At 38.0% G+C, this 23480-nt stretch overlaps 1 protein-coding gene across 1 annotated transcript in view; it reads right to left on the minus strand.

Moving 5' to 3' along the window:
• FAT1 (FAT atypical cadherin 1) overlaps positions 1–23480 on the minus strand; it is a 123811-nt gene that overhangs the window by 34439 nt on the left and 65892 nt on the right. The window contains exons 4-9 of the mRNA XM_007466552.1: positions 12494–12555; positions 10383–10712; positions 9830–10040; positions 7464–7603; positions 2668–2943; positions 2330–2540 (exon numbers count right to left, since the gene is read on the minus strand). Coding sequence (XP_007466614.1) covers positions 2330–2540; positions 2668–2943; positions 7464–7603; positions 9830–10040; positions 10383–10712; positions 12494–12555 — 1230 coding nt within the window. The remainder of the gene's footprint in view (positions 1–2329; positions 2541–2667; positions 2944–7463; positions 7604–9829; positions 10041–10382; positions 10713–12493; positions 12556–23480) is intronic.

A 23480-nucleotide genomic window follows, 5' to 3' on the forward strand; every position in this document is an offset into this window, starting at 1 on the left:
CAGGCGGACTCTCAAGCACTGCGCCACCAGGGAAGCCCAACAATCATCTACTTTAAAAAAAATAAATAAAACACTACAGCCCAGAGTATGGCACCGATGTGTCTTTTAACACCTAACTCAATTATTACTGAAAATACTCTTTAATTACTTCCTTTTTTCCCTAAACACTCCTCATTAGACCAAACCTTTTGCTCCATAAATTGCTGCTAATTAATCATGCAGTGTTATAGCCTGAATTTGTAACTACTCTTTTGAACTTTATTAAATGCAATCTGACACAAGTCAGAAGCAGGTGAATATGAATACACTGTTGAATGAAGGCTGTGTGACCATTTTATAGTTCCTACTATTCAACAGATTTACACACATACAATTCTACTGCATTTTAATGGTAGTTGTTTCCTATAAAGTAACCTGTATAGCATGATTTTTACATTACCAAATCTATCCAATTATCTTCTTTGAAGCCCAGAGTTTATATCAGAATAGGCCCTTGGTCTTATCTATTCTTTGAGTGGAGATACAGTCCCATTCTTGGAATACCGAATTACTAATCCCATCAGTCATTATAAGCATTTAAAGAATGTGCATGCCTTCAGTCAGGCACCAACAATCATATTTTGAACGCCCAATTGCTGAAAACTATGTGAAAGCTAAGGGAAAGTTTAACATTTTCTCCTACACAAACCCAGTAAGTTTGTCTCAGGGGGGGAAAACTATTTTATTGAAGTGCTCAGGCACGTACAAATGGAATGTGCTTTTTTAATGGTTCAATTTCTGAACCAGTGGAAAAATCATTTTTATTCAGGGCACTAACTACACTATAACACATTTTAACACTGCAACCTCGGGCAGTATATGAGGTCTTATTTGTGAGGGATGGCTTAAGCTTGGTCATTTTCAGGGAAATAAATGAAACTTCAAATATATTAAGATGAAAATCGTTTAACCACATAAAACACATTGATAAAGCAAAGAAGTACTCTCCATTTGCTCAGCTTTGGATTATATGATCTTTAGTAAATTGTACCTCTATCAATTCTAATGCCTAGAAAAGATACATAATTTCTAAATATGCAGAGGTATGGACTTACAAAGAAAAAGTTAAGTGGATGATCTCAATATTCTAAAATCACTATAGAGAAAGACTGAAAGAGTCTAACCTTTGTACTAACAATGGCGCTGAGAAAGATGGAAAAATGGAAGTGCCTGCTTGATATTTAATCACTTACTCATAGTATTTGGCACGAGTCAGGCAAGTCCCAAAGCTAGATGATTTCTGACTGAATAAATCACATGCTCTAAAGCAGATCCCTGTTTCAATCAGGGGCAGAATTCTTTTGCAAGCACATACATTTGTGGACCGATGGTAACCCCTACCTATCAAGCACAAGTACAAATGCTCCTAGCAGGGCACCTGGCATATAAAATGAGAGTCCACGCAATAAAGAAATGAATGAGTGAATAGCAGCATCAAACAGAACACAGAACAACATTTCACTTTGTCACCACCGTTTCCTGGTGATCCTCCTTCTTGGAATCACCAGCAAGGCTCTGGACCTCTTGCCCTATCACACCCAGAGCTGTCCAGGCCCACAGTTCCAGCTGGTCTCCCTGCTTTGCTGTCTCCCGCCCAACTCCAGCAAGCCCCTTAGCCTTTTCAACATTTCTTCAAGCCCTCATCCCAACCCTGGGACCTACTGTACCAACCCAATTCCATGAACGAAATGCAACTGTGAAAGATGCATGGGGGTGAAAGTGGCAGAAAAGCAAAGTCTGGAAGGGGTAGGAGAGGCAAGGACACCCTTTATGAGACGTGACTCAATTAGAACTGGATGAGTTGGCACTCTGTCACAGAGTTTCCTGCTCTGCCCAAGAGAAGATATGCTCTGACTAAAAGAAAAATGTTAAATCACTAGGCTAGCCTTACCCTAAGAGTACTTCATAGTTTATGGAGGAAAACGACTGTGTGGTTAAAACCATTTTGGAAATCCTGAACTGGTCAAATAAAGTTTTCTTTACTGCAGGACTTCTCAGAGCCTTGAATTATGCTAATATTATAAATCTCCAAGAACATTACCCAAACATAGTTAGGACTCTCTAGCTTTGCTTTCCAATGAATTAAAAGTTAATTTTTTTTTCTTTCTCCTAACATGTAAAATGGTAGCTATCAATTTAAGCGTTTTGATACACAAGAAATGTTTCAACATCTAGAACTAATTTTAGAAAAGAAAAAACATACTTTCTAACAAGTGCAAAGTTATAAACCTATATAAAAAAAAAGCAGTTATAAAAAAAAGCAGTTATAAAAGCAGTGCTCCAAAAATACCTGATTCGATAGAGTACAGCACTTCAGCATTTTTCCCTTTGTCCTTGTCCAGAGCTGTAACCTGCAACACAACTGAGCCGACAGCTGCTGATTCATAAACCCGCCCTTTGTAGGAGGAGCTCGTGAACCAGGGGGCGTGGTCATTGGTGTCGCTGACATTAACAACAATCCTTGCAAAGTTGCGCTTTACAGGGACATCTTGATCTCGTACCTAAAAGAATCAGCATATTATTGATCCTGTTAAAGCTTTCCTTAAAATTGATTAAAGATCACTCTCAATCACACGGAACCCTGCAGGAACCAAACAGTGTGTCAGAAGAATGAGCAGAAAGCCCTACCATGACTGTGAGAACATGCTGCTGAATGGCTTCATGATCAAGTTTTTCTGCTGTATAGAGAGAGCCAGTTGCAGGATCAAGGCGAAATTTCTTGAGACTCAATGGATCGATACTGCTCTGCAGAGTATAGATTAGTTTGTTTTTTTCATCTTTATCCACAGCACTGATTTGCAAAATTTCTGTTTCTGGCACTGTGTCTTCAGGAATAACAACTTCATATTTTGATGTAGAAAACTGAGGACGATGGTCATTTGTGTCTATTACTTTGATGAATACCTGTGATGACAAAATTACTCACATAACAATAATATTCCTAATCATGATGTTTTAGTATTTAAAGAATCAGGGGAAAAAAATCAAATGCACACTGAAAAAAAAAAAAACCCTAATTTTTGAGCAAAATGAAATTCAAACATGAGGAATAAAAGCAACCAAAATCCAGAATAAAAAACATCTTTCAAATTTTTCATTGACATATTACCTATATGAATATGAGTAAGATAATAAAAACGTTTCTAAATTCCTGAGACTAATTTTTGAGAGAAAAATGTAACACACACACAAATGTAACACACATTTCTTTCTGAAATGCAGGCTTAATTTCTCTTAGGTCTCCACAGAAATTTCTAGATTGCTCATGTAAAGATAAAGAATTTACTTGACCAGGATTCACAGAAGACTGATTTCCTATATCAGATTTGCACCTGTAACTACAAAGCTACTGAGGTGAGTGTGCTACTTAATGGTCACAGTATCTGAAGTTCTTGTTCTAATGTTTGAGATTCCAAATCCCTACCAATATTATGAATAAAAAGGAAAATGAGAAATGTGCTTTAAAATCCTTATATTTTTGTGATCACAAAACTACACAGATAGTGAATACATTTATTTCTTAAAAGCAATTTAAATATACTCAAGAGAGAGAATTCTCTTAAGTAGGTCATAAAATAAATATTAAATAAAAACCTTAAAGGAAAAAAAAAGGAGATGTTTAAAAACTCAGTCCCAAGCTAAATTAAAAAAAAAAATTTACCTTGACAGTAAGAAGATTAATTTTCAGATTGAAAAGACACATGTGGATAAGGCATAGTGGAAATCACTACGATTGTAAAAGATGGTCACAGTTATAAACAAGAAACATGAGTTTCACTAGCTCATATGGAACAAACCTCACTTGTCCGAATGGCACAGGAGGCCAAAGTCCTAGTACCGCATGGGGGAGGGCGGGGTGTTAACCACACGGGGCCAAGAACATGGACTAGAGGCCTTTCCATGAAGACAATACCACCGTTCTCCTAGAATACTGAGACCTCAGCGGTGGATCTGTAACATTAAACTATATGAACACTAAATGTATCCACCAAACCACAGAAAGGGTTTATGTGAAAGTTATGTAAACATTTAAACTACAGATGCCTCACTTTGAAAGGTCAATGATGATCCAGAAGCGAAGGCTGTAAAGATAATTTCTATAAATTAAATCACTACATATTCATTTCCACTACACATTTTTTTTTTTTTTTTTAATTTTTGGCTGCGTTGGGTCTCCGTTGCGGTGCGTGGGCTTCTCATTGCAGCGGCCTTCCCTGCTGCGGAGTACAGGCTCTAGGCGTGCGGGCTTCAGCAGTTGTGGCACATGGGCTTAGCAGTTGTGGCGCACAGGCTCAGTTGCTCCGCAGCATGTGGGATCTTCCTAGACCAGGGCTCGAACACATGTCCCCTGCGTTGGCAGGTGGACTCCCAAGTACTGTGCCACCAGGAAAGTCCCTCCACTACAAATTTAAAATTTATTTTCTCATGGAAGGTGTGTTGGGCAAACACAGTTTAATCCTGCTCCAAGATCAACTGATCCCACCTAAATATGAACAGCTGAAGTAAGAACAACCCTCTTTGATAAAGCAGTTCAACTGACACATATTTCCCTGGCACGCCCATGCTCAGCACTTGCTGCATTTAAGGAGGGTGTAAAGGAAATATGGAGCACCCCTGCCCCCTGAAGCTTTCAACCTCACTGGCCAATGCCTTGTACATACAGGTTTCCTATGTTATCAAGGAAGTTTTCAGGAGTCCACAGATGGTGCAGGCCATTCAGGAAGCTTTCGAGGAGGAGACAAGCTCTGCTTGCACAGGTTTTAGGTTGGCAGATGAAAGTATACTGGGGTAGGAGGAAAAGCTCAGTCAAAGATGTGAAGGTGAGGGTGGAATGGAACATCCTGTCTCTTAGACACCTCAGAGGAGGACCCTGAACCAGGGGTGACAAAGAAAAGGAACAGGGAGAAGGTGGGGTCCAAGAGCAGAGCCTGGCTCCCGAGCAGAGGCTGAGAACTGTGTGGCCTATGTGCTCTGAACTGTTTGATGGGAGCAAATCACCTTCCGTCCTCCTCCCAGTTAGGAAGACTGTGCTGGTGGCAGGCAGTGCAGGATGAATCGCAGAGACACTGAATGGAGACAGGAAGGTGACTCAGTGCCAAGCAGGGGGACAGGAGCCTAAACCAGTGCTGATGTGCAACAGGGAACACACAGGGAGCGCTCACTGGGGACAGGCCTGAGGGCTTGAGGGGCCAGCACCCAAGTGTCGTCTCACTTTGTCCTATGAGGGCAAAGTCGTTGTGCCCATTTTCCAGAGGAGAAATGGAAGCACAGAGGGTCATAGCCACCTGCCCATGCATAGGAGTAAGAGGCAGAGCCCCAATTCAAACCAAATGGCCTGCTCCAGAGTATGCAATGCTGATATTCCAGAGAAACTGAAAGAAAACAGGAAAGCACAGCTGTTTCAAAGAAAGGGAAAAAATGTGAACTGGATTTGGTAAGTTACCTTGAGATAGCAGATAAAGCAAAGTGACGTGATTTAATACTGGGCAACATCCTGAGCGGAAACAGCAGGACAACAAAGCGAGGAAAGCTGCTTCAACAGAGCACTGGCAGTAACATCACGATCCTCTGCCACTCACCTCTGCGAGGATGCTCTCTGGCTTAACGGAAAACACTCTCCAAACCTCAGATCTGACACCTGCTGCTACTGACCGTGATACGGAAAAACCTGTTCCGTTGGTTCCTGAGTTTCACCTACAGACAGGAATCTACCTGCTGTGTTCCAGGGCCTTGTCAGCTGGGTTCTGATCTCTGGGTTCCTCTTCAGCTGGTATTTGCTGCTCTCCTCCCACTCAGATTCCTATCTCCCTGTTCTCAGCCCCAGGCTGGGAATCAAAACCTAATTACTGGTCATTGTTCCCTAATGACCCACACCTGGACAGGTCAGCCTGGGATCTGGACCGCTCTCTGATATTCTACCTCTCCCTGCCAGCAATTCACTAGGATATTATCAAGACCCTCTGAAAATGACTCAAAATAAGTTACAGAAGTATACCCGAAGCATTGAAATTGAAGAAATTCTGTGTCCCTGAGTGAATATATTTACTGGGTTTTATGGGAATTTTAGTCACCGTATTTCATACTAAGCTCTTAACTACACTAATGAAAACTACAATTACTGTGAGTTATGTAGTAAGTGATAAATGCTACAGGTAGATATATCATCTTTAGTAATGAGAAGGCTTGGCACAGAGGGTCATTTCTACTGGTTATTAAGTTTCCTTTGCTAGAATTCTGGTTAGTCAATTACTTGAACTGATCTACATACAGTTACACTCTTTAACCTTTCAGAATTACCCTGTTCAATTTATTACAATTCTTGATGCTTTTCTTCTCATTTTCATGCTCTAAAGTCTAGTTTCTACAATGAGAACAGTTACTGACAAGACTGAAATTTTAATACTGTGCTGGCACTTTTACATGACAACCTCAAAATGACCCCAAAGCATGATTCATATTATCAATTTTAAATACATTAAAAATCACAAGCATTTGGACAAAGAAATAAGGTCATTTCACAACTGACTTTAAATTATCTATTCATTTATTAATTGAAAAGACATCACAGACTAATTTTTATTCTTCAATGCAACTAAATGATTTAGTAAATGATCTGTCTTAAGATTTAAAATAGTATAATCTAACGATAGGAAATTGGAATTCAGAAGCATTTTACCCTCTAACATTTAATTTCTTCCTTTCACTTTTCACACACAGCACATTAAACACGAGGCTTTGGCTTTACCATTGTGATGTAGACTCCAAGAGGGCAGGATTTTGTTTCCTACTCTACTCAGGTTCTAGAACAATACCTGGCACACAGAAAGTATTTAACAAATTCTCAAACAGCCCCCACTGTGAATCAGAGAAACTGATAAGAAAGAACAGAACTTAAATGTAATTTATAGGGTTCTGACATTTCAATTTGAAATGCCAGTAATCGGACAATGTCGTAATCATCAGATAGAAATAAAGATGTTTAAAGGAATAGAACAGTTTTATCAGTTATTTTACACAGCCTAAGGTAGTCAAGGGGGGGAAAAACCCAAAAAAAGTGTTTTAAAAGATAATTAATCACTTTAACCAGTTTTAATGCAAATGACTTGGACAAGTCATCCTTGACAGTGATATACTTTATACTAGTACAATTCAAAATGAGCGTAAAAATACAAGATTTTGATGGCATAATGTGTTTTTTTTAAAGTCTTCTTTCAAAGTTTTCAAAACTGGTTAATTACATTCAAAACCTAAAACAGGATTTGCAGTGATATTTCATTCCCTAAATAAAAATCCTTGCTGTGTACATGTGCATAAACTATATCAAAATAGTAACTTCTGATTTGAGAACCTCAGAGGGCAGAATCAATTGTTCATATTGCCTGTAGACACTTAGATCAGAACACTATCATCAGCAATTTGCCTACCTGAGTCAGTATAGTGGTGGTTCCATCTGTAGCCTCGACTGTGAGATTGTAGTTTGATCTTTGTTCTGCATCAAGAGGTTTGGCAATAATGATGGTTCCAGTGCCCTTGTCCACATCAAAGTGACTATCATAGTTGCCACCTAGTTTAAGTTAGGACAAACATTAAAGTAAAAACAGGTCACAGGATGAAAATTTGACATTTATTTTGTGGCCTTCTAATTTTTAATGGCAGTTTAAAAAAAAAAAGGAAGAAAGAAAGAAAAATTTCTGATATATTGGTCAAAGTGATTCCAAAGAGCTTTCATTTTGAAAGACCAGAAAAGAAGGACCAACTGGAAAGACAATGCTGGCTTACTAGAAAAAAAAAAAGCTGAGCCATAACTGCCAAGGAAGCTACTAAATGAGAGGAAGCAAGAAAGCAACTCTGAAAACAACAACAAAAACGTTTCTAATACTACCAATGAATTACTTTGTTTGTTTTTTCAAGGGTTCTGAATACCTCTTTAACTTATATCTCAGTAGCTACATTTCATATCATTTAGTAACCAAAAAGTTGGCCATTTAAAAATTTACTAAAAAAAAACTTTGTGACAATTTGAGCATATTGCTTAATGAAATAACTATTAAAAACAAATGTTAATTCTGGAAAAAAAAAATTGTGGTAGTTATCATTGGTTAGTCCGGACTCTTACTATTTGAGAATTTTCACTATTTGAAAATTTTTCCCATTGCTGTCGTACACAAAATTTAATGAAAAAAGGTTTCTGTGCTACTAACATTATCCAAATGCATTCCCCATCATATTCCAGATAAACTCTCTTCAAAGCCACTGAACTTGAGACACTTATATCAATGAAATAGAATGGAATGAAAATAAAGTCTAAACGTCATGATGAAGTTCTATTACTAAATCCAACCAAAAAGCAAAACAGCACACACACAAAACAGTCTTCAGTTAAATGTAAAAATAAGGATCTAGGGATGTATGGAAAGTCAGAATGTTTGCAATTGGAACAGGCGACCATGGGCCCACTATGAAAAGAAAAAGCAATGAAAGATGGTCACTGGAAAGAAAAAAGTTTGAAAACTGGATGCTTTTCTTTAGATCTCATAATCTGAGGCAAATTATGTGATCTCAGCAGATACCTTCTGCTGTACAGTTCAGGTCACAAGTCATCTGAAAGATGTAAAACACTTCTCTAGCAAATGTGTCTCCTGGCACAGCCAAAAAGAAGCAAGCATGGAAGGCAAGCACAGAACAAGGAGAGCAATCAATCAAAGTGGTTCCAAAGGCAGTCAGTTTACACGTGAGGTTAGATGCTGTGCAGCCACAGTCTGCCCATCTGGAAATGCGATAGGAGTTACCGGACAGCAAGCAAACTATTCTGACTGCAGTTAACTATGAAAAGAATCTTTTTTGTTCATTTAAAACTAAACTGTAATGGTTTCATAGGTGTTTATAACATAAACAATTTTATACAAAGACCAAAGTAGGGAAAACAGCCCAGCTGTCTACAAAGTTCAAGGGGTAGAGCCCAAACCCCTGCGCCCTGTAGTCCCTGCGGCTTCAACCCGCTGAGACAGCAAGTGGGGCAGGAGGGCTCCAGCTTGAAGAGGGAAAAGGGATATTGGGTTCCAACCAAAGATAACCCGAACACGTACTTTTGATTTTAAATATCCTTGTAATTAAAATACTGTGAAGAAATGAGAATTAAAAAACTAAGATGCCAAAGTCTAATGCGAAATTGTTTTAAGTATGTTGTATTACATTCTATATCTAGCTAAATTCAACGACAGAAAAAAAAGAATTGGCTTAGGCATATAATTTTTTATCACAGGGTGATTTAATCTACTGAAGCCTGCTTTCTACTGAAAACGAGGTAAATCAAACTTAAAAAGCCACAGTTGACACTATCCTTTATAACTTATAAATTAAAAATTTTAAGCATATTCCCTATAAAATACTGACATGCAACAATCACGTAGGCATAGTTATTTTAAACATTCAAATCATAATCACTAAAAATAGTTATGTGCTATATGTTATGTACCAATAGGAAAAATTAAGAAGCTGTGCTTTTGGACCAAACATTCAGATTTCTCTGTATCTCTTTGGTGCACTTTTAAAAACTTTATTTTTATATTAATAAGGTACATACAGAGCACCTATTTTAAACAAGTTTAATATATGTTGGATACAGTGAAAAATTTTGCAAGCAAAATACTGCAGTTTAAAACAAATTCTCCACTTATAGGTCTTACTCCCAATTTTAAATTCTGAGATGTGCCCCCAAATCAGAAAACCAGAGGCGGGTTCCCTTCAGTGTGATCTATACAAGGATGATGAAAACTGTCATGAAGCTTACCAATGATGTCAAACCAAAGAGGTATGCCTGGAGGCTCAACAGATATTACTCCAATCATGTGAGCAACTGGATCGCTTTCCATTACAGTAAAGGTAAAAAATGATTCTTCAAATGCAATTGGCTCCGGGGACGGTTTGGGTTTGGAGATCCATTCAATATGGAGTCGAGTGGTTGATGACTTTTGGGGGCGACCATTATCAACTGCCTTAATCTATGGGCAGAGGGGATAAAAACAGCAAATGAAAAGTTGCATCCCGTAACTGAAGCATTGATTGGTTTGGTCTGAAACTGAACCAATTTCAAACATTTAATATCTGTGCTGTATATTCCATGTGTTTAATGCCTGATAAAAAGAGCAACCTTTTTATGCCATACTCAACATAGATAATGAGAATGACAACTAAAAAAGGGACAAGCAAACCCATACTTCCCGTTGTTAGGTACAGCACTGAGGCCATTTTACTGAATAGAGAGAAAATTATGAGAGAAGAGACATAAGACTAGATTAACAGTCAAATTATGTAAGAAATTCAAAGACTAGATCTTCACTCACTGAAAGAATATCATATTCTCCAGCTCCAGAAAACTTCTTGGACAAAACCACTCCAGTTTTTGGCTCAATAAAAAATTTGCCATGTTCATTTCCCTCTTCGATGCTATAGGAGATTTCTGCATTGGGACCTTCATCTTTGTCTGTAGCTATAACACGATATAAAGGCTCGCGCTTGGTGTTTCTTTCTCGTTCTGGTTTTTCCCGCTCTGGGAGTCTGATTTTGTAGAACTTCTGCAGGAACTGAGGCTTGTTGTCATTTTCGTCAAGGATCTTCACAATTACTCTTGCAATGGTTGACTTGGGGGGACTACCATTGTCTGTCACTGTAACCTGGTTTTTTTTTTTAAAGATAACATCGAGAAATGTTTTTAAAATATACTGTATAAAAAGTGAATGTCTTCTTCCTGATGACAATCACCTTTTCTATAAACCTCTGCAATTCACACAGCACTATGGACATGTACCGATTCCTCACTCTGCCCACAGCCCTGTGAGGGGGCAGGGCAACTTCTCCATTTTCACAAAGGGACTGGTGGCCGGGGAGGGGTGGTGGTGGGGGGCGGGGATTCCTCTAGGCAAACAATAATACGCTATCTAGAAGGAATAACAAATTAAGCCTACCATCACCCCTCTTCCTCACACGCCCTAACTGTAAACGTTAAGCTCTCAAAAACTCAGTATTTTTAAGCGAAGGAAGAGATACATGAAGATTTTGTTTTTAAATATTTAGAGTCCTCTTGTACATGCTTAAAAATAAAATCTTCACATACTGCATTTAAAAACTGTCATTTTTAAGCTTCATCAATAAAATAAATTAAATCATCCGATTAAAATACATGCTAAGCAGCAGGCCTTTTAATACTAGCAATCATCATTTTATTTTGCCTGGCTCTCTCTTTTCCTGTACAGAAGATTTCCATGTTTGGTAGGGTGAACATAAACATTTAAATTTAAGACCAACTTATTAAATGAGATTTTCAGTAAAAGAAATGTAAAGTAATTTTTATTCTAAGTAGATTATTCATGTATTCATTTTAGGAATGAAGATCTGAGATTCTTGAGGGTTACGCTGGTGAATGCTTCTGAATGCATAAGAAACCATTTCACCCTCAGATCCAATGTTCATTTTCAGTTGAGTGTGCACATTAAAAGGGATGACCGTAGTTACTCCCCTCACCACGTCATCCCAAGTGAATTAATGAAATGCTAAAAATATTAAAGTAGACTGAAATTTTCTGTGGAACTATGTTCTTTTTGAAGCTTGGCAGGTGCAAATTCTGTTGTTTATAAAAGTGGGAATAAATGTATCTTCATGGTACTTGTCAAGAGTACTTAAGTAAAGTAGCTGCTTTAATTAAAGCACATGATTTGCCTTCCCAAACTCTCAAAATGAAACAAAATTATAATTACTATTTTAATTTTAACCTCTCAAAACATTTCCTTTTGATCAGTTTTCATGTGATCTTTAGGAAAAAAGAAAAATTAAAGAGAAATACAACCAAGTACTATGCTTTGTAGCATTCATCAAATCGTTCCTAAGTTTGGGTTCCATAACTAGCAGCCCGGTGACACAGCTTTTAACACGTTACTAAAAAAACTCTCTTCTTTAAGACAGTCAAATCAATGCCAACACTGGTCCTCAAATAAATTACGACAAAAGGACTACAGAAAAACATACACGATATGTAAACTAATCTCATTTCCTATCAATATCTTAATATCATCTTCCAAGTCCTAAGTATCTTATACCTGCTCCCATCCAGCCTTTGATATTCATTGAGAAGAGAGGGCTCCGGAGTGAGGCGGACAATTAACAGGTGTGTAGTGCGGTTCTAACCAGGGTGAGGGGACTGCAGTAGGATGCCACTGTTCGTAACCTGCTGCTCTGGATATTTTGGGATCTGTTTATCTTCTGGGGATTGACAGGGGTTTAAAGCAGACCTGAACTATATTCACAATATTTTCTTTATTTTCCTTTTTATTAATGACCATAAGGTGATACAACAAAATAGCAGCAGCTCTGAATTACTAGATAATATGAGTAAGATTGCTCTTTCCCATATTTATGATTACGATATTTTAAAAATTATTAAAAATTAAGAAATGCTTACTTCTAATATGTGTTCACCTTGCTGCTCGCGGTCTAGTTTCCTTGATGTAGTTGTGATGAGACCTATAAAATAATAGCAGTTCATGAATCCTCACAAAATAAAGGTAATTACAAACTACTGTAACTGAAACCACACACTGAGTGTAGAAGTTTGAGCAAATGCCTAACTTATTCTGAAGAGGAAAAAATTATTAATCCAGGTACGGTTAATTATTTTATTTACAAACAACATAGTTTATACTTTCTCATTTTAATGGTTCTTAAAAACATTAGATAAATGACAGAAGTATTAAGAAAGCGGAAAAACTCAAATCAGTTACATTTAAAAATTTTGTTTAGTAGTTTCAACATACATTTTGTCAGAAAAGATTTTTAAAAAGTGGGATGAAGTTATCCAAGATTTCAACCTCATCTGTATCTGCTGTGACTGCTGCAGAGATGATTAAGAATTTTCAGAAAAAACTTCTGTAACTGTATTAAAAAGGACCACTGGAAAATATAATGTTGACTATGATTTATTACCTTTGGGCCGTCTACCCTCAAAAATAAAGAAGTGTTATAAAAAGTGTTGTGATTTTCCAGGTAATGCTGCTCAAATGACAATCATTTAATTTCCCCCAAAAGGAAGAAATGATCCTCAAAGAAACCCCATATTCTTTATTTCTTTGATTTTTCTATCAAACTAGAATAGCTATAGTTTAAATCTCTCTCTAGAGCTTCAACAACTGCTAAACTGCCAACATATGTTGGAACCTAGAAGGCCATTAAAACTGATGAAATATATTCTTGTACTTCACAGAAATAAAAAAAAAAATTCCCCCAACCACTAATATAACCTCTGCAACCTGTGTTGATAACGGACAGGTGCAAACTGAGTGATTCTGAGGCCTTTATGTGGCAAATCACCGCTAGGACTAATCCTTCTCCTGCCCAGCTTTCTGTGGTTTTCCACAGAGAAATACCTCAAATAACTCATATTTAAGAACAGATTTTATCATTCTAATTGATTTTCTAACTAATTGATTAGCCTAACTAATTTCACAGAACTACCAATTAAAGGCTATTCAAAATGTTTCCCTAAATTTGGACATGAAAGACTTATGTTTTCATTTAATTCAAAGTTTTTCTTTTCTTAAATAGTCACTAAGAATCTACATCAACATTATCTTCCCCACAATTCAATGAAGCAACACTCTCTTTGTAATAAGGACAACAGAAGACTATATTGTAAGCTAGAATCTGGGGTTTTTCCAAAACCATACTTATAGATTAAAAGAGGTTCAAGGAAAATGCTTCACAGTGCTTAATGGTGTGAAAATGTGGCTTACTGTGGCACAAGCTTGATTTTCATTAGTCGAAAACCTTTTAAAGTTAATCCCTTTTTTTTTTCCTGTCAAAAGTTTACCACCCTTTCTGACTGTCGTTTTAAGCAGTTCAAGAATGACAGGAAATTGCTGTGATTAGTCCCATCTAATTGTCCTCATGTACCCATCAAAAACTTGCTGTTAATGGTAACAGCACAAAAGGCCACAGCTTGGCATGTTCACAGCAAGATAGGGTTCTGCTCTGTAGAACATAATCATTCATTGCAGGGATATCTGTTAGCAAATAAGTATCTGTAGCAAATAAATAAATACCCATTAGCAAATACAATTCCTCACTTTACAGTTTCCTTATAGCACACCAGATTGCTAAAAAGGATGGACTTACATCCGTATTATCAATTCAATATAAAGACAAAAAGCAAACCTGACCATCTCCTAGGTTTGGAGTTATTTGCATGCTCTCCATACTTAAAATTAATTCTCCCTTAACTCAAATGGAATATTAATTCCATTCAAATGCAATGAATCCTAATGCTCCTTTTTATCCTCTTTTTTTTTTTTTTTGTGCCCAGCTACTCCTACACACTCCTCCACCTCTCAGCTTAAACATCACTTCTGAGGGCTCCCATAACAGGCCTAGCCTGGGGTCCTGCTGCTGGGCCTCCCAAGCTCTTTCATTTGCTCTATCATAACATCACCCCACGGCACTCCTTTAAAAGTCTTTTTTTGTATCCTTCAAAGTCCATGAGACTCTGCCTTTCCTGTATATCTTGGTTATATTGTTATATCTCTGTTATCCTAAAGAAACACTTAAATGTGTGAACACATGAATTTCTTAAAACCATAAAAGAACAGAACTTTAAATATGCATTGGAGGAAGAGAGGCACGTAAACTACACTGAACTTGGAAATGATACAAATTTGTAGCTTATATAGGAGCTAACAGAAAACCATTTAACATATATTTACAGGTAAGATGTGTCAAGCATTGTGACAGATGGTCCAGGTGATGGTGACGTCCAACATTTAGAGGCACAGATGTGAAGTGCAGGGAAGTCACCAGAGGCAGAGAGAGACTTGTTTATACCCCAAGTACAGAAGAGAGTATGAAGAATGGTGAATGGTGGGCCTACCAAAAAATAAAGGGTGGGCCAATCTTATTAAAGTAGGGGCCAAGAGTGTTTAGAAAGCCATGAGGAAGCCTAAGAAGCAAAGGCTGGAAGGGAAGCAGGTGTCCCAGAGGCCACAGGCAGAGAAATTTAAGGAGGAAGTCTCTCCTCCAAGTATTTCAGAGAAGCTTGGAAGGGAAGATCAAGTGAGAGCCAGGGAGGCAGGAAGCAGACCAGGAAAGGAATTTGTTTTACGAGGAGACCATTCCGCAGGCTAACAGGGTATATGTAATGAGTGACTGTAACCACGAGGGAAGATAAAGATCCAGATGTGAACTAACCAGTACAGTAGCCACGAGCCTCATGTGGCTACTGCAATTTAAGTTACAGGTAAGATCTCATGAACATGAAAGATATTTCAGACGAAAAAAAAAAAGACCTTTCTTCCTAGATTCGCACACTTGTACCAAAAGGAATCCTGTCACAAGTGTCACAGTTTTCTGGTCCCTAACACCATCACCAGGGAGGGGCAGTGCATGTATGTCCTATGGGGATGGTGTGAGGTGGTACAGTCCCTAAGAGAAGGGGAAAACAAGTGCTTCCTGTGGAATTTCCATACAAAATGAACCCCAAAGAGAAAACAAAATGTCCTAATGAAGCAGGCACATACTAGGAAAACCGTGGATGCGCTCTGGAGGTACAGTCAACTGCACCGGGAGGGGAACACAGTGGAAATGCTACCCAAGTACCGCACGCTCCAGCCACACCAACTTAGCTCTAGAATTCATGATGCATTTCACAGCCACTTTCACCTCTGTAATTTCTGCACATCTCCATCCTGCTAATCCTTCCACCGTGTCTGCCTCACAAACACCTATTTTCAAAAATGAATCCAAAGGGTACCTTTTCTATATACATGTTATTAACCCTGCAGGTACTGAATATCTAATTAGTGTATCCACTTCTTTCATTTTAAACAGTGGTGCTCATCTGTAATGTTTATTACTAAGTTCCAGAAGGAGCTATACTTAATTGAAACAGCACAGTATTTCAGAAATGGAGAGAAACCTTTAAGATTATCAAACTCAGCTACCTGAGCCAAAGAGAAATTAACTTGTTCCAATTCACCAGTAAGTCACTGTCAGAGCCAGGACTCGAATTTAGTTTTCCTGAGGCCCAGATGAGAGGACTGGGGAATTCTTCCCCACTCCCCATCACACCACACTGCATAATTTACTGCATCATGGTATTTCAACTCTCCAAAAACTCTCAACTGTGACTTACACGAAGTTTAAGAAAAAGGAAAGCTGGCAATAGTTAATCATTAGTCATTTAATAGGTCCAAAAAAGCAAGTTAGAGAATAAAATAGAGTGGGCGAAGGAAGAAAAAAAGCATATGCAAGTGCTGCCTCTTGTAACAACTTTATCTTTCTTTTCTCCTGAGCTCTGTTAAATTAAAAATAGAAATGAAGACAAAAAACTTCCTTGCCCTAAAAAAACAATCCTTTCTGTAGACCAATACCATTATAAATGTAAGTGGACTGAGTGAGCAAATACGGCTTCTTCTCACCAATTCACAATTACAAGTTTGCCCCATAAATGTATGTAGAACTAAGAAACCAAACTTTCCTGTTTTTATGAACATCATTAAAAAACTATTTACAGCTTTTCAATGCCACTATAGCACTCAGAGAAGACTCCATTTAAGACAGAATGTTAGATTAACTATAATGCTTTAATGTAAGATTTTAATATTCGACATTTCTTATAAGTCAATACCAAAAACCACCTCAAAACTTCCCAAAGTTCAAGAGATCAAATGGACTTCACGAGGTAGGCAGCACGTAAAGGTGAACTTACGGGATTAGTAGGTGAAGATAACGAAATAGTCCACATTGGCAAAACTGTATTTATGTATTCATTCAACTATTTTGTGCTGTCCACTCAGAATGCAGAGATGATTAAGACAGACTCTTGTTTTCAAGAAACAAGGTCCAGAAGGCAAAGACTACATTCAAGGAACAGTAAAGGTAGATGAGAATGTAGGGCACATATAGAAAAAAAGCACAGGTCCTTGCTGAGGGCTCTGGATTCCAAGGAAGTTTGAACTTGCTTGGGTGATGTCTGGTCATCTCTGTTGTTCCAAGAGACAACCAACCCACCAGCCAATATGTGAGTGGAGCCACTCGGGACCAGCCAACCTCAAGCCAACCAGCCAAGTGAGACCAGCACTACATGAAAGAGCAGCCAAGCCTGGCCAAGACCAGAACTGCCCAGCAGAATCTTCAACTAAATTATGGTGGTTGCTTTAAGCTACTGAGTTTTAGGATGGTTTGTTCTAAAGCAAAAGTCAACTAATGCATCAAATGAGCTCATCTCTAATTGTTATTTGGCTTACTACATGCTCAGGTATTGTGCTATGCGATTTAAATGTATTATCTCATTCAATCCATATGTATATATATGGCAATATCTGTACCATAATAAATAAATTAATATTTTTACAGGCTCAGAGATTAAGTTGCTTACTCAACGTCATCGAGCAAAGGGGTGAGACGGGAGTTCAGTAAACACAGAGCACCGGAGTCTGAAAGCCACATGAAGAATGAGAGAAGCCAAGGAGGGACGGAAGGCTTTGGTTCTGGAAGAAAGGGTTTGAAACATCAGCACTATGAATGAAACTAGATGGCAGCTGGAGAAGAAAAAAAAAAAGGATTTCTGAGTAGGATTAAGGTCCAACTGCACTGAGAGAGAAAATAACTTGCAATCTGCAGTTTTTGAAGAACCAAAACAGTGAAAGAAAAGGTCCCGGCTCTAAAAAAAAAAAGCTGCATGGTCATGTGTTCACCTTGCTTGGCAGGAAATTTACTTTCAATCATTTCCCAACTATTCTACTTGAAAATAAGCAGAGGAAGGGGAAAGATCAAGGAAGAAAACAAAAGTTTGCTCACCTAATTAACATTTCCCATTACTCTGATTATTTTCGTCTAACCCCTGCAACTACTTTGGCCTTCTTATCCTTTTGCTTATTTTATAGTAATGCATGAACTACAGCATCATATGTGCCAGAGAAGCACCATCCCACAGAACTTTCTGCGATGATGGACAAGTTCTACAACTGGCACTGTCTGATATGGTAGCCCCCAGCATATGTGGCCACCGAGCACTGGAAATGTAGCTAGTGTGCCCGACAGGCTGAATTTTTAAATTAATTTAAATAACTCAAATTGTCACAAATCATCTCTACTCCTTTGGAGAGTCTCCAATTTCAAATTATATATGTCAAAACCCCAAACTTTAACATCTACAATAGTCAGAATCTTTTCCTGTGGTTAAAATTTGAAGCAGTATTTCAACAGCAAATGTATTTGTTACCAAAATCCAAATTTTGTAAGCATCTAACAATGAAAAAAGCAAAAATTTCCAAGATTTTGACACACTGATACTGCTCCAACAAAGCCCCCTTCCTCCTGCCCCCTCCCTCTTACTAGTCTCCTCACTGGGCTCAGCTGGTGATGAGGAAGCCTGGTTTGCTTTTATCAGTTTACAGATGCATGTGAACACCTAAAAATCAAGAGTCTCTGTGTTTAACAATGACTTTTCAAGAATCATGATTTTACCAATGTACATTTTTGCTTTTGGTGAACTCTTGCTAAAACCAAAAATTAATGAAATGTATGTTTATAAGCAATAATGATGTCATAAAGTTTGCTAGCTCAAAATCACCCACTTGTTCAGTCTGTACTATGCTATTCAACTTATTTTATAGAATGTCTTCCCCAAATATGTCCTTCTGAGACACACATATAAAAGCCAAGACAAGGCCCTTGTCCTCAAAAGCATACAATTTCCTTAAGGAAACAGTCCTTGTACCTCTGTATCTTTTTCACAATGTTTTATTAATCACAGCCCTATTCTGACTAAGCCTTGACTGTAAGTATGCACTTCAGGTGTATTATTTTCAACTGTTTTCCCCACTGATTTTTCTGAAACACTTGAATCTATTCTGTTCTTCACTAAGTTTAAGAACTTTCATGGTGGCACAGTTGGTGGTAAAGGGAGTATTTAAAGTCTTAGGTGCCTTCAGTGTGGACAGAGTAATTTCTTCAATAGTTGTTACTACTGTGATCTGGAAATTCCATTTCCATCTTTCTACATTCAAGCCTTACTTTAGCAGGGCTTGTCCCCAGGACATTGAGTGTGCTTTAGTAATCAGCAACACCAAAGACCATTACAATAAAACACCTGTAACATCCCAGTGAGGACACTGAAACGTATTGCTCACGCAACTTTTAGACAAGTACTATAAAACCCCCAAAGACTATACATACATATGTATATATGATATGTAATATGCATACACACCTTCATAAAAGGTTAAACCCCAAATTATTACCTGTAGTTACTCCTGGGAACAGGGCCAAAGAAGAAAGGTAAAGAGGAGGGCACCTTCACTTTTTATGTCATACACTTCTGTATTAACAAGTATATTATTTAAAGAAATTTAAACATTAAAATATTTTAAAGGTCAGCGTGAAAGGACACAGAAATGTTTACTGGTTGAACATTAATCTCAAGCTGGAAAGTCTCAAATGATTTTTTAAAAACTCTGAAACATCTGGCCATGTATATAAAAAAAAATAAAACTTCTTAGAAATATTACAGTGGCATATCTTTTATAATTTTTTCTAAAATGTTTTTGAAACTAAATTTTAATGAAATGTACCATACATTCTAAAGTGTCCTCTCACTGTAAAAACTAAGTTTGCTAGAGCCAGAAGGTCTTTTAAAATCTTCTAGCCCAAATCCTGAACTTTAAAAAACAAGGGGGATTTCCTTGGTGGCGCAGTGGTTAAGAATCCACCTGCCAATGCAGGGGACACGGGTTCAATTGGTCTGGGAATATCCCACTTGCCATGAAGCAACTAAGCCCGTGTGCCACAACTACTGATCCTGCACTCTAGAGCCCACGAGCTACAACTACTGAGCCCACATGCCACAACTACTGAAGCCCGCATGCCTAGAGCCCATAATCTGCAACAAGAGAAGCCCGCGCACCGCAACAAAGAGAGGGCTACAAGAGTAGCCACAACTAGAGAAAGCCACATGCAGCAACAAAGACCCAGCACAGCCATACATACATAAATATTTTTTTAAAAACAAGGAAATATGGTCCAGGAATGTTAAATTAATTCCTGAAGGTCAGAGTCAGCTGCACAATTGGAACTAGAGTTGAATTCTTACCAAAGAAAGTGTTCAGAAGTCTCTGTGGCTGCAGACATTTACAACCAGAAGTGAGCACCAGAACCACGAGGAATGATGGCTAAACCCACGTTCCCACCCCCACATCAGAGCCACTACATCAGGACCTCCATCCGTGACGACCCAGCTCACACAATTTCAGAGGTTTCCAGGTGATGTGGCAATCCATCCCACGCCAACCACCTTGGACCAAGAGCTTACAAAAATAGAAGAAAAAAAAAATCCATACCCAATTAATTTTTAATTTAATTTAAATTACTAAATATTTTAATAATTTCCTAAACACAGAATTGCTTTTAGTCACTGTAATTATCACCACTGGCCATATTCTGGAATAAAGTACATTATCCATTTCTCAAAAACACCACTTGAGATACAGAAAAACGTTAACAAGCCTAGGGATTTAGGAGAGAGAAACAGTACTTAAGAACCATAATTAACGTTGCAGAAATGCTACTTCAAAGAAATGGCCATGAGAGTCCACGTGAAGATTCCAACCGCTCTGAAGTTACTTATTAAGCCTAAAACATCTCCCAGAATTTTCCTGACAAATCTGCAACTACTGACCCAAATCATTAAATCCTCCTAGAACGTAAGTGAAATGTAGCCTTTCCAACGTAAAATGAAAGTTTCCATTTAACAGCATATTCCCCTTCTTTTTGGAAATGCCTTTTGTACTATGTTGAATGGTGGCCTCTATGTTGAATGGTGGCCTCTCCCCAAAAGATACGTCCAACCTGAAACCTGTGACTAGGACCTTATTTGGAAAAACAGCCTCTCAAGATCTCAAGATGAGATCACCCTAAATTTATGATGGGCCCTAAAATCAGTAAGTATCCTTTTAAGAGAAAAACACAGAGAGAGGTTTGAAATACCCAGAAGTAGGGAAGGTGAAGGCAGAGACTGCAGCAATGCTGCCACAAGCCAAGAAATGCCAAGAGGCACCAGAAGGATTCTTCATTAGAGACTGTAAAGGGATTGTGGCCCTGCCGACACTTTGATTTTGAACGTATGGCCTCTAGAACAGTGAGAGAATAAATTTCTTTTTTTTTAAGCCACCCAATGTGTGGAAATTTGTTACAATAGCCTTAGAAAATTAATACACCTTTTTATGTGAATAGCAAACAAAAGTACTGAAAAAATACCAAAAAAAAGAAGAATTAGGTAAGAATGGCAAATAATTGCATAATCTAAAGATAACCACTCATCTTATTTTCTGTCTTCATTTGAAATGTCTTATGACTTTATATAGGGTATCATTCTATATACAAGACAAATTAAAAGGCAGAGGATTAAAAAAATATCTGCCCAAAGATAATTTGGGGTAGGAAAGTGCCAAATGCTCCAGATAATCCAAGTTAATTATATGCTTTTCCTCAAAAGGAAGGAGAAACAGGCTGTCTCAGCTCTGGGAGGACCTCTTGAACATCTCTGGCTGAGAACGACAAATGAACTAAATCTTATTTTTATATAATACATAAAATATGCCACAAATTGTACCTCAGTTTTTTTTTTAAATATATTATCTCTCATACTCTTTCCTCTTCCATAACAGAATGAAGAAAAAATATTTTTTAGTATTCTGATGATCAATAAGTATAAATACTAGTTTAATGCCTATAAAATACAAAGTCACAATTAGTCACAAGTTGTTTCAACTAATGACCAAGATAGAAAAGACCCTTCTATTCTGAACAAATCTAAACAATTTCTCTCTGTTCTTTTAAGAGTTTATTCAACAAGCAACATGGGCCTCAGGGTACAATAACAATAATTTAAAAAATAGTTTTCAAGAAATAATTTACTCAATAAAATATTCTCTTTAGTCAGAATAATTTACCTGTGTTCACCCTACACTGGCCAAAACAATCCTTTCTATTTTAGCCATGATGACCTCTCATTCCTCTTACATACAAGCTTAAAACAAAAAACAAACCAAAAACAAGCAAAATGCCTACTATCAAAAATTAACATAAACTATATAAAATAAATATAGAAGCTATAAGAGGTCAGAAGTTAAAAATGTTTTAGAGGGCTTCCCTGGTGGCGCAGTGGTTGAGAGTCTGCCTGCCGATGCAGGGGACGCGGGTTCATGCCCCGGTCCAGGAAGATCCCACAGGACGCGCAGCGGCTGGGCCCGTGAGCCACGGCCGCTAGGCCTGCACGTCCAGAGCCTGTGCTCCGCAATGGGAGAGGCCACAACAGTGAGAGGCCCGCGTACCGCAAAAAAAAAAAAAAAAAAAAAGTTTTAGAAATTTATGGAATATGTATTCTAAACTTCAGACTCCTAAATAATTTTTTTTTTTAATTTCCATGATGCGCTATTGAAATACAGCCTGCTTTGAGCTGGTGAAGCTATCACAGAACTACAGAGACTCATCAAATGTATGGAAAATAAAGGAGGCAATATATTAGTAATTATTAGTAGTAACTTAATTATTCTAATTTTTAAAATAAAGTATTAAAGCAAGCAAAAGACAGTGAGACAGGAAAGCAGGAGACATTAACTGTAGAATTCCATGTAGCACATGACAAATACTTTTTCATGGGACATTCTATTCTACAGATCTGTACCTAACCAGCTTTAATAAAGTGAAAATGTTCTCAGAGCAAGCCTGTTTACTGTAATTTACAAAGAGCACAGCTGAAGTCCTGAGGTCTGGACAGTGGCTAGATAGAGGATACCACAGGAGGAGGAGGAACAGAAACTAGACCAAGGACATTGTTTTCCTGTTCAAACTTCTAAGACTCCTCTTCCAACAGGTGAAACAGAAATCATATGAATTTCGCTAATTTTTAAAATCAGTCAACTGGAGAATACATATTAAGCAGTAATCACATACTCCGTATCACGCTTGGTTCTATCCTGACCCTCCAGGACCTAAGCCAGGACTGAATGTCCACAGAACAGGCAAGACGAGCACCGCAGTGAAAAGGCAGAGCAGACCTGGAAAGAAAGGCAGGGAGGTGGGCCCTGTTACCCACCAGCTCGCATCTAAAAATACAGATTGTCTTGTAGGCCAAGAGCGAACTTCCAATTTTTCCTATAGTTATCACTCAACGGCCATCCCCTTGGAGCTTTAGACCATGAGCTCAGCGATCCTCCGCAGTACTGCGCTGTCTTTATTTAGGTGGTGTTCCAAAACTGCATTTAACTACAGCCTGTCTGGGGTTCTCTGGGCAGCTGCCGCCATTTGAACAGCTATTGTTTGTCACTGCAGTCCTGGTGCCGGCAGGATTAGGCTTGGAGCCAAAAATGGAATTCTATTCATACACTGTCAAGGCTGGAAGG

Source organism: Lipotes vexillifer, unplaced genomic scaffold (assembly GCF_000442215.2).
Source record: "Lipotes vexillifer unplaced genomic scaffold, Lipotes_vexillifer_v1.1 scaffold951, whole genome shotgun sequence".
NCBI classification, from domain to species: Eukaryota; Metazoa; Chordata; class Mammalia; order Artiodactyla; family Lipotidae; genus Lipotes; species Lipotes vexillifer.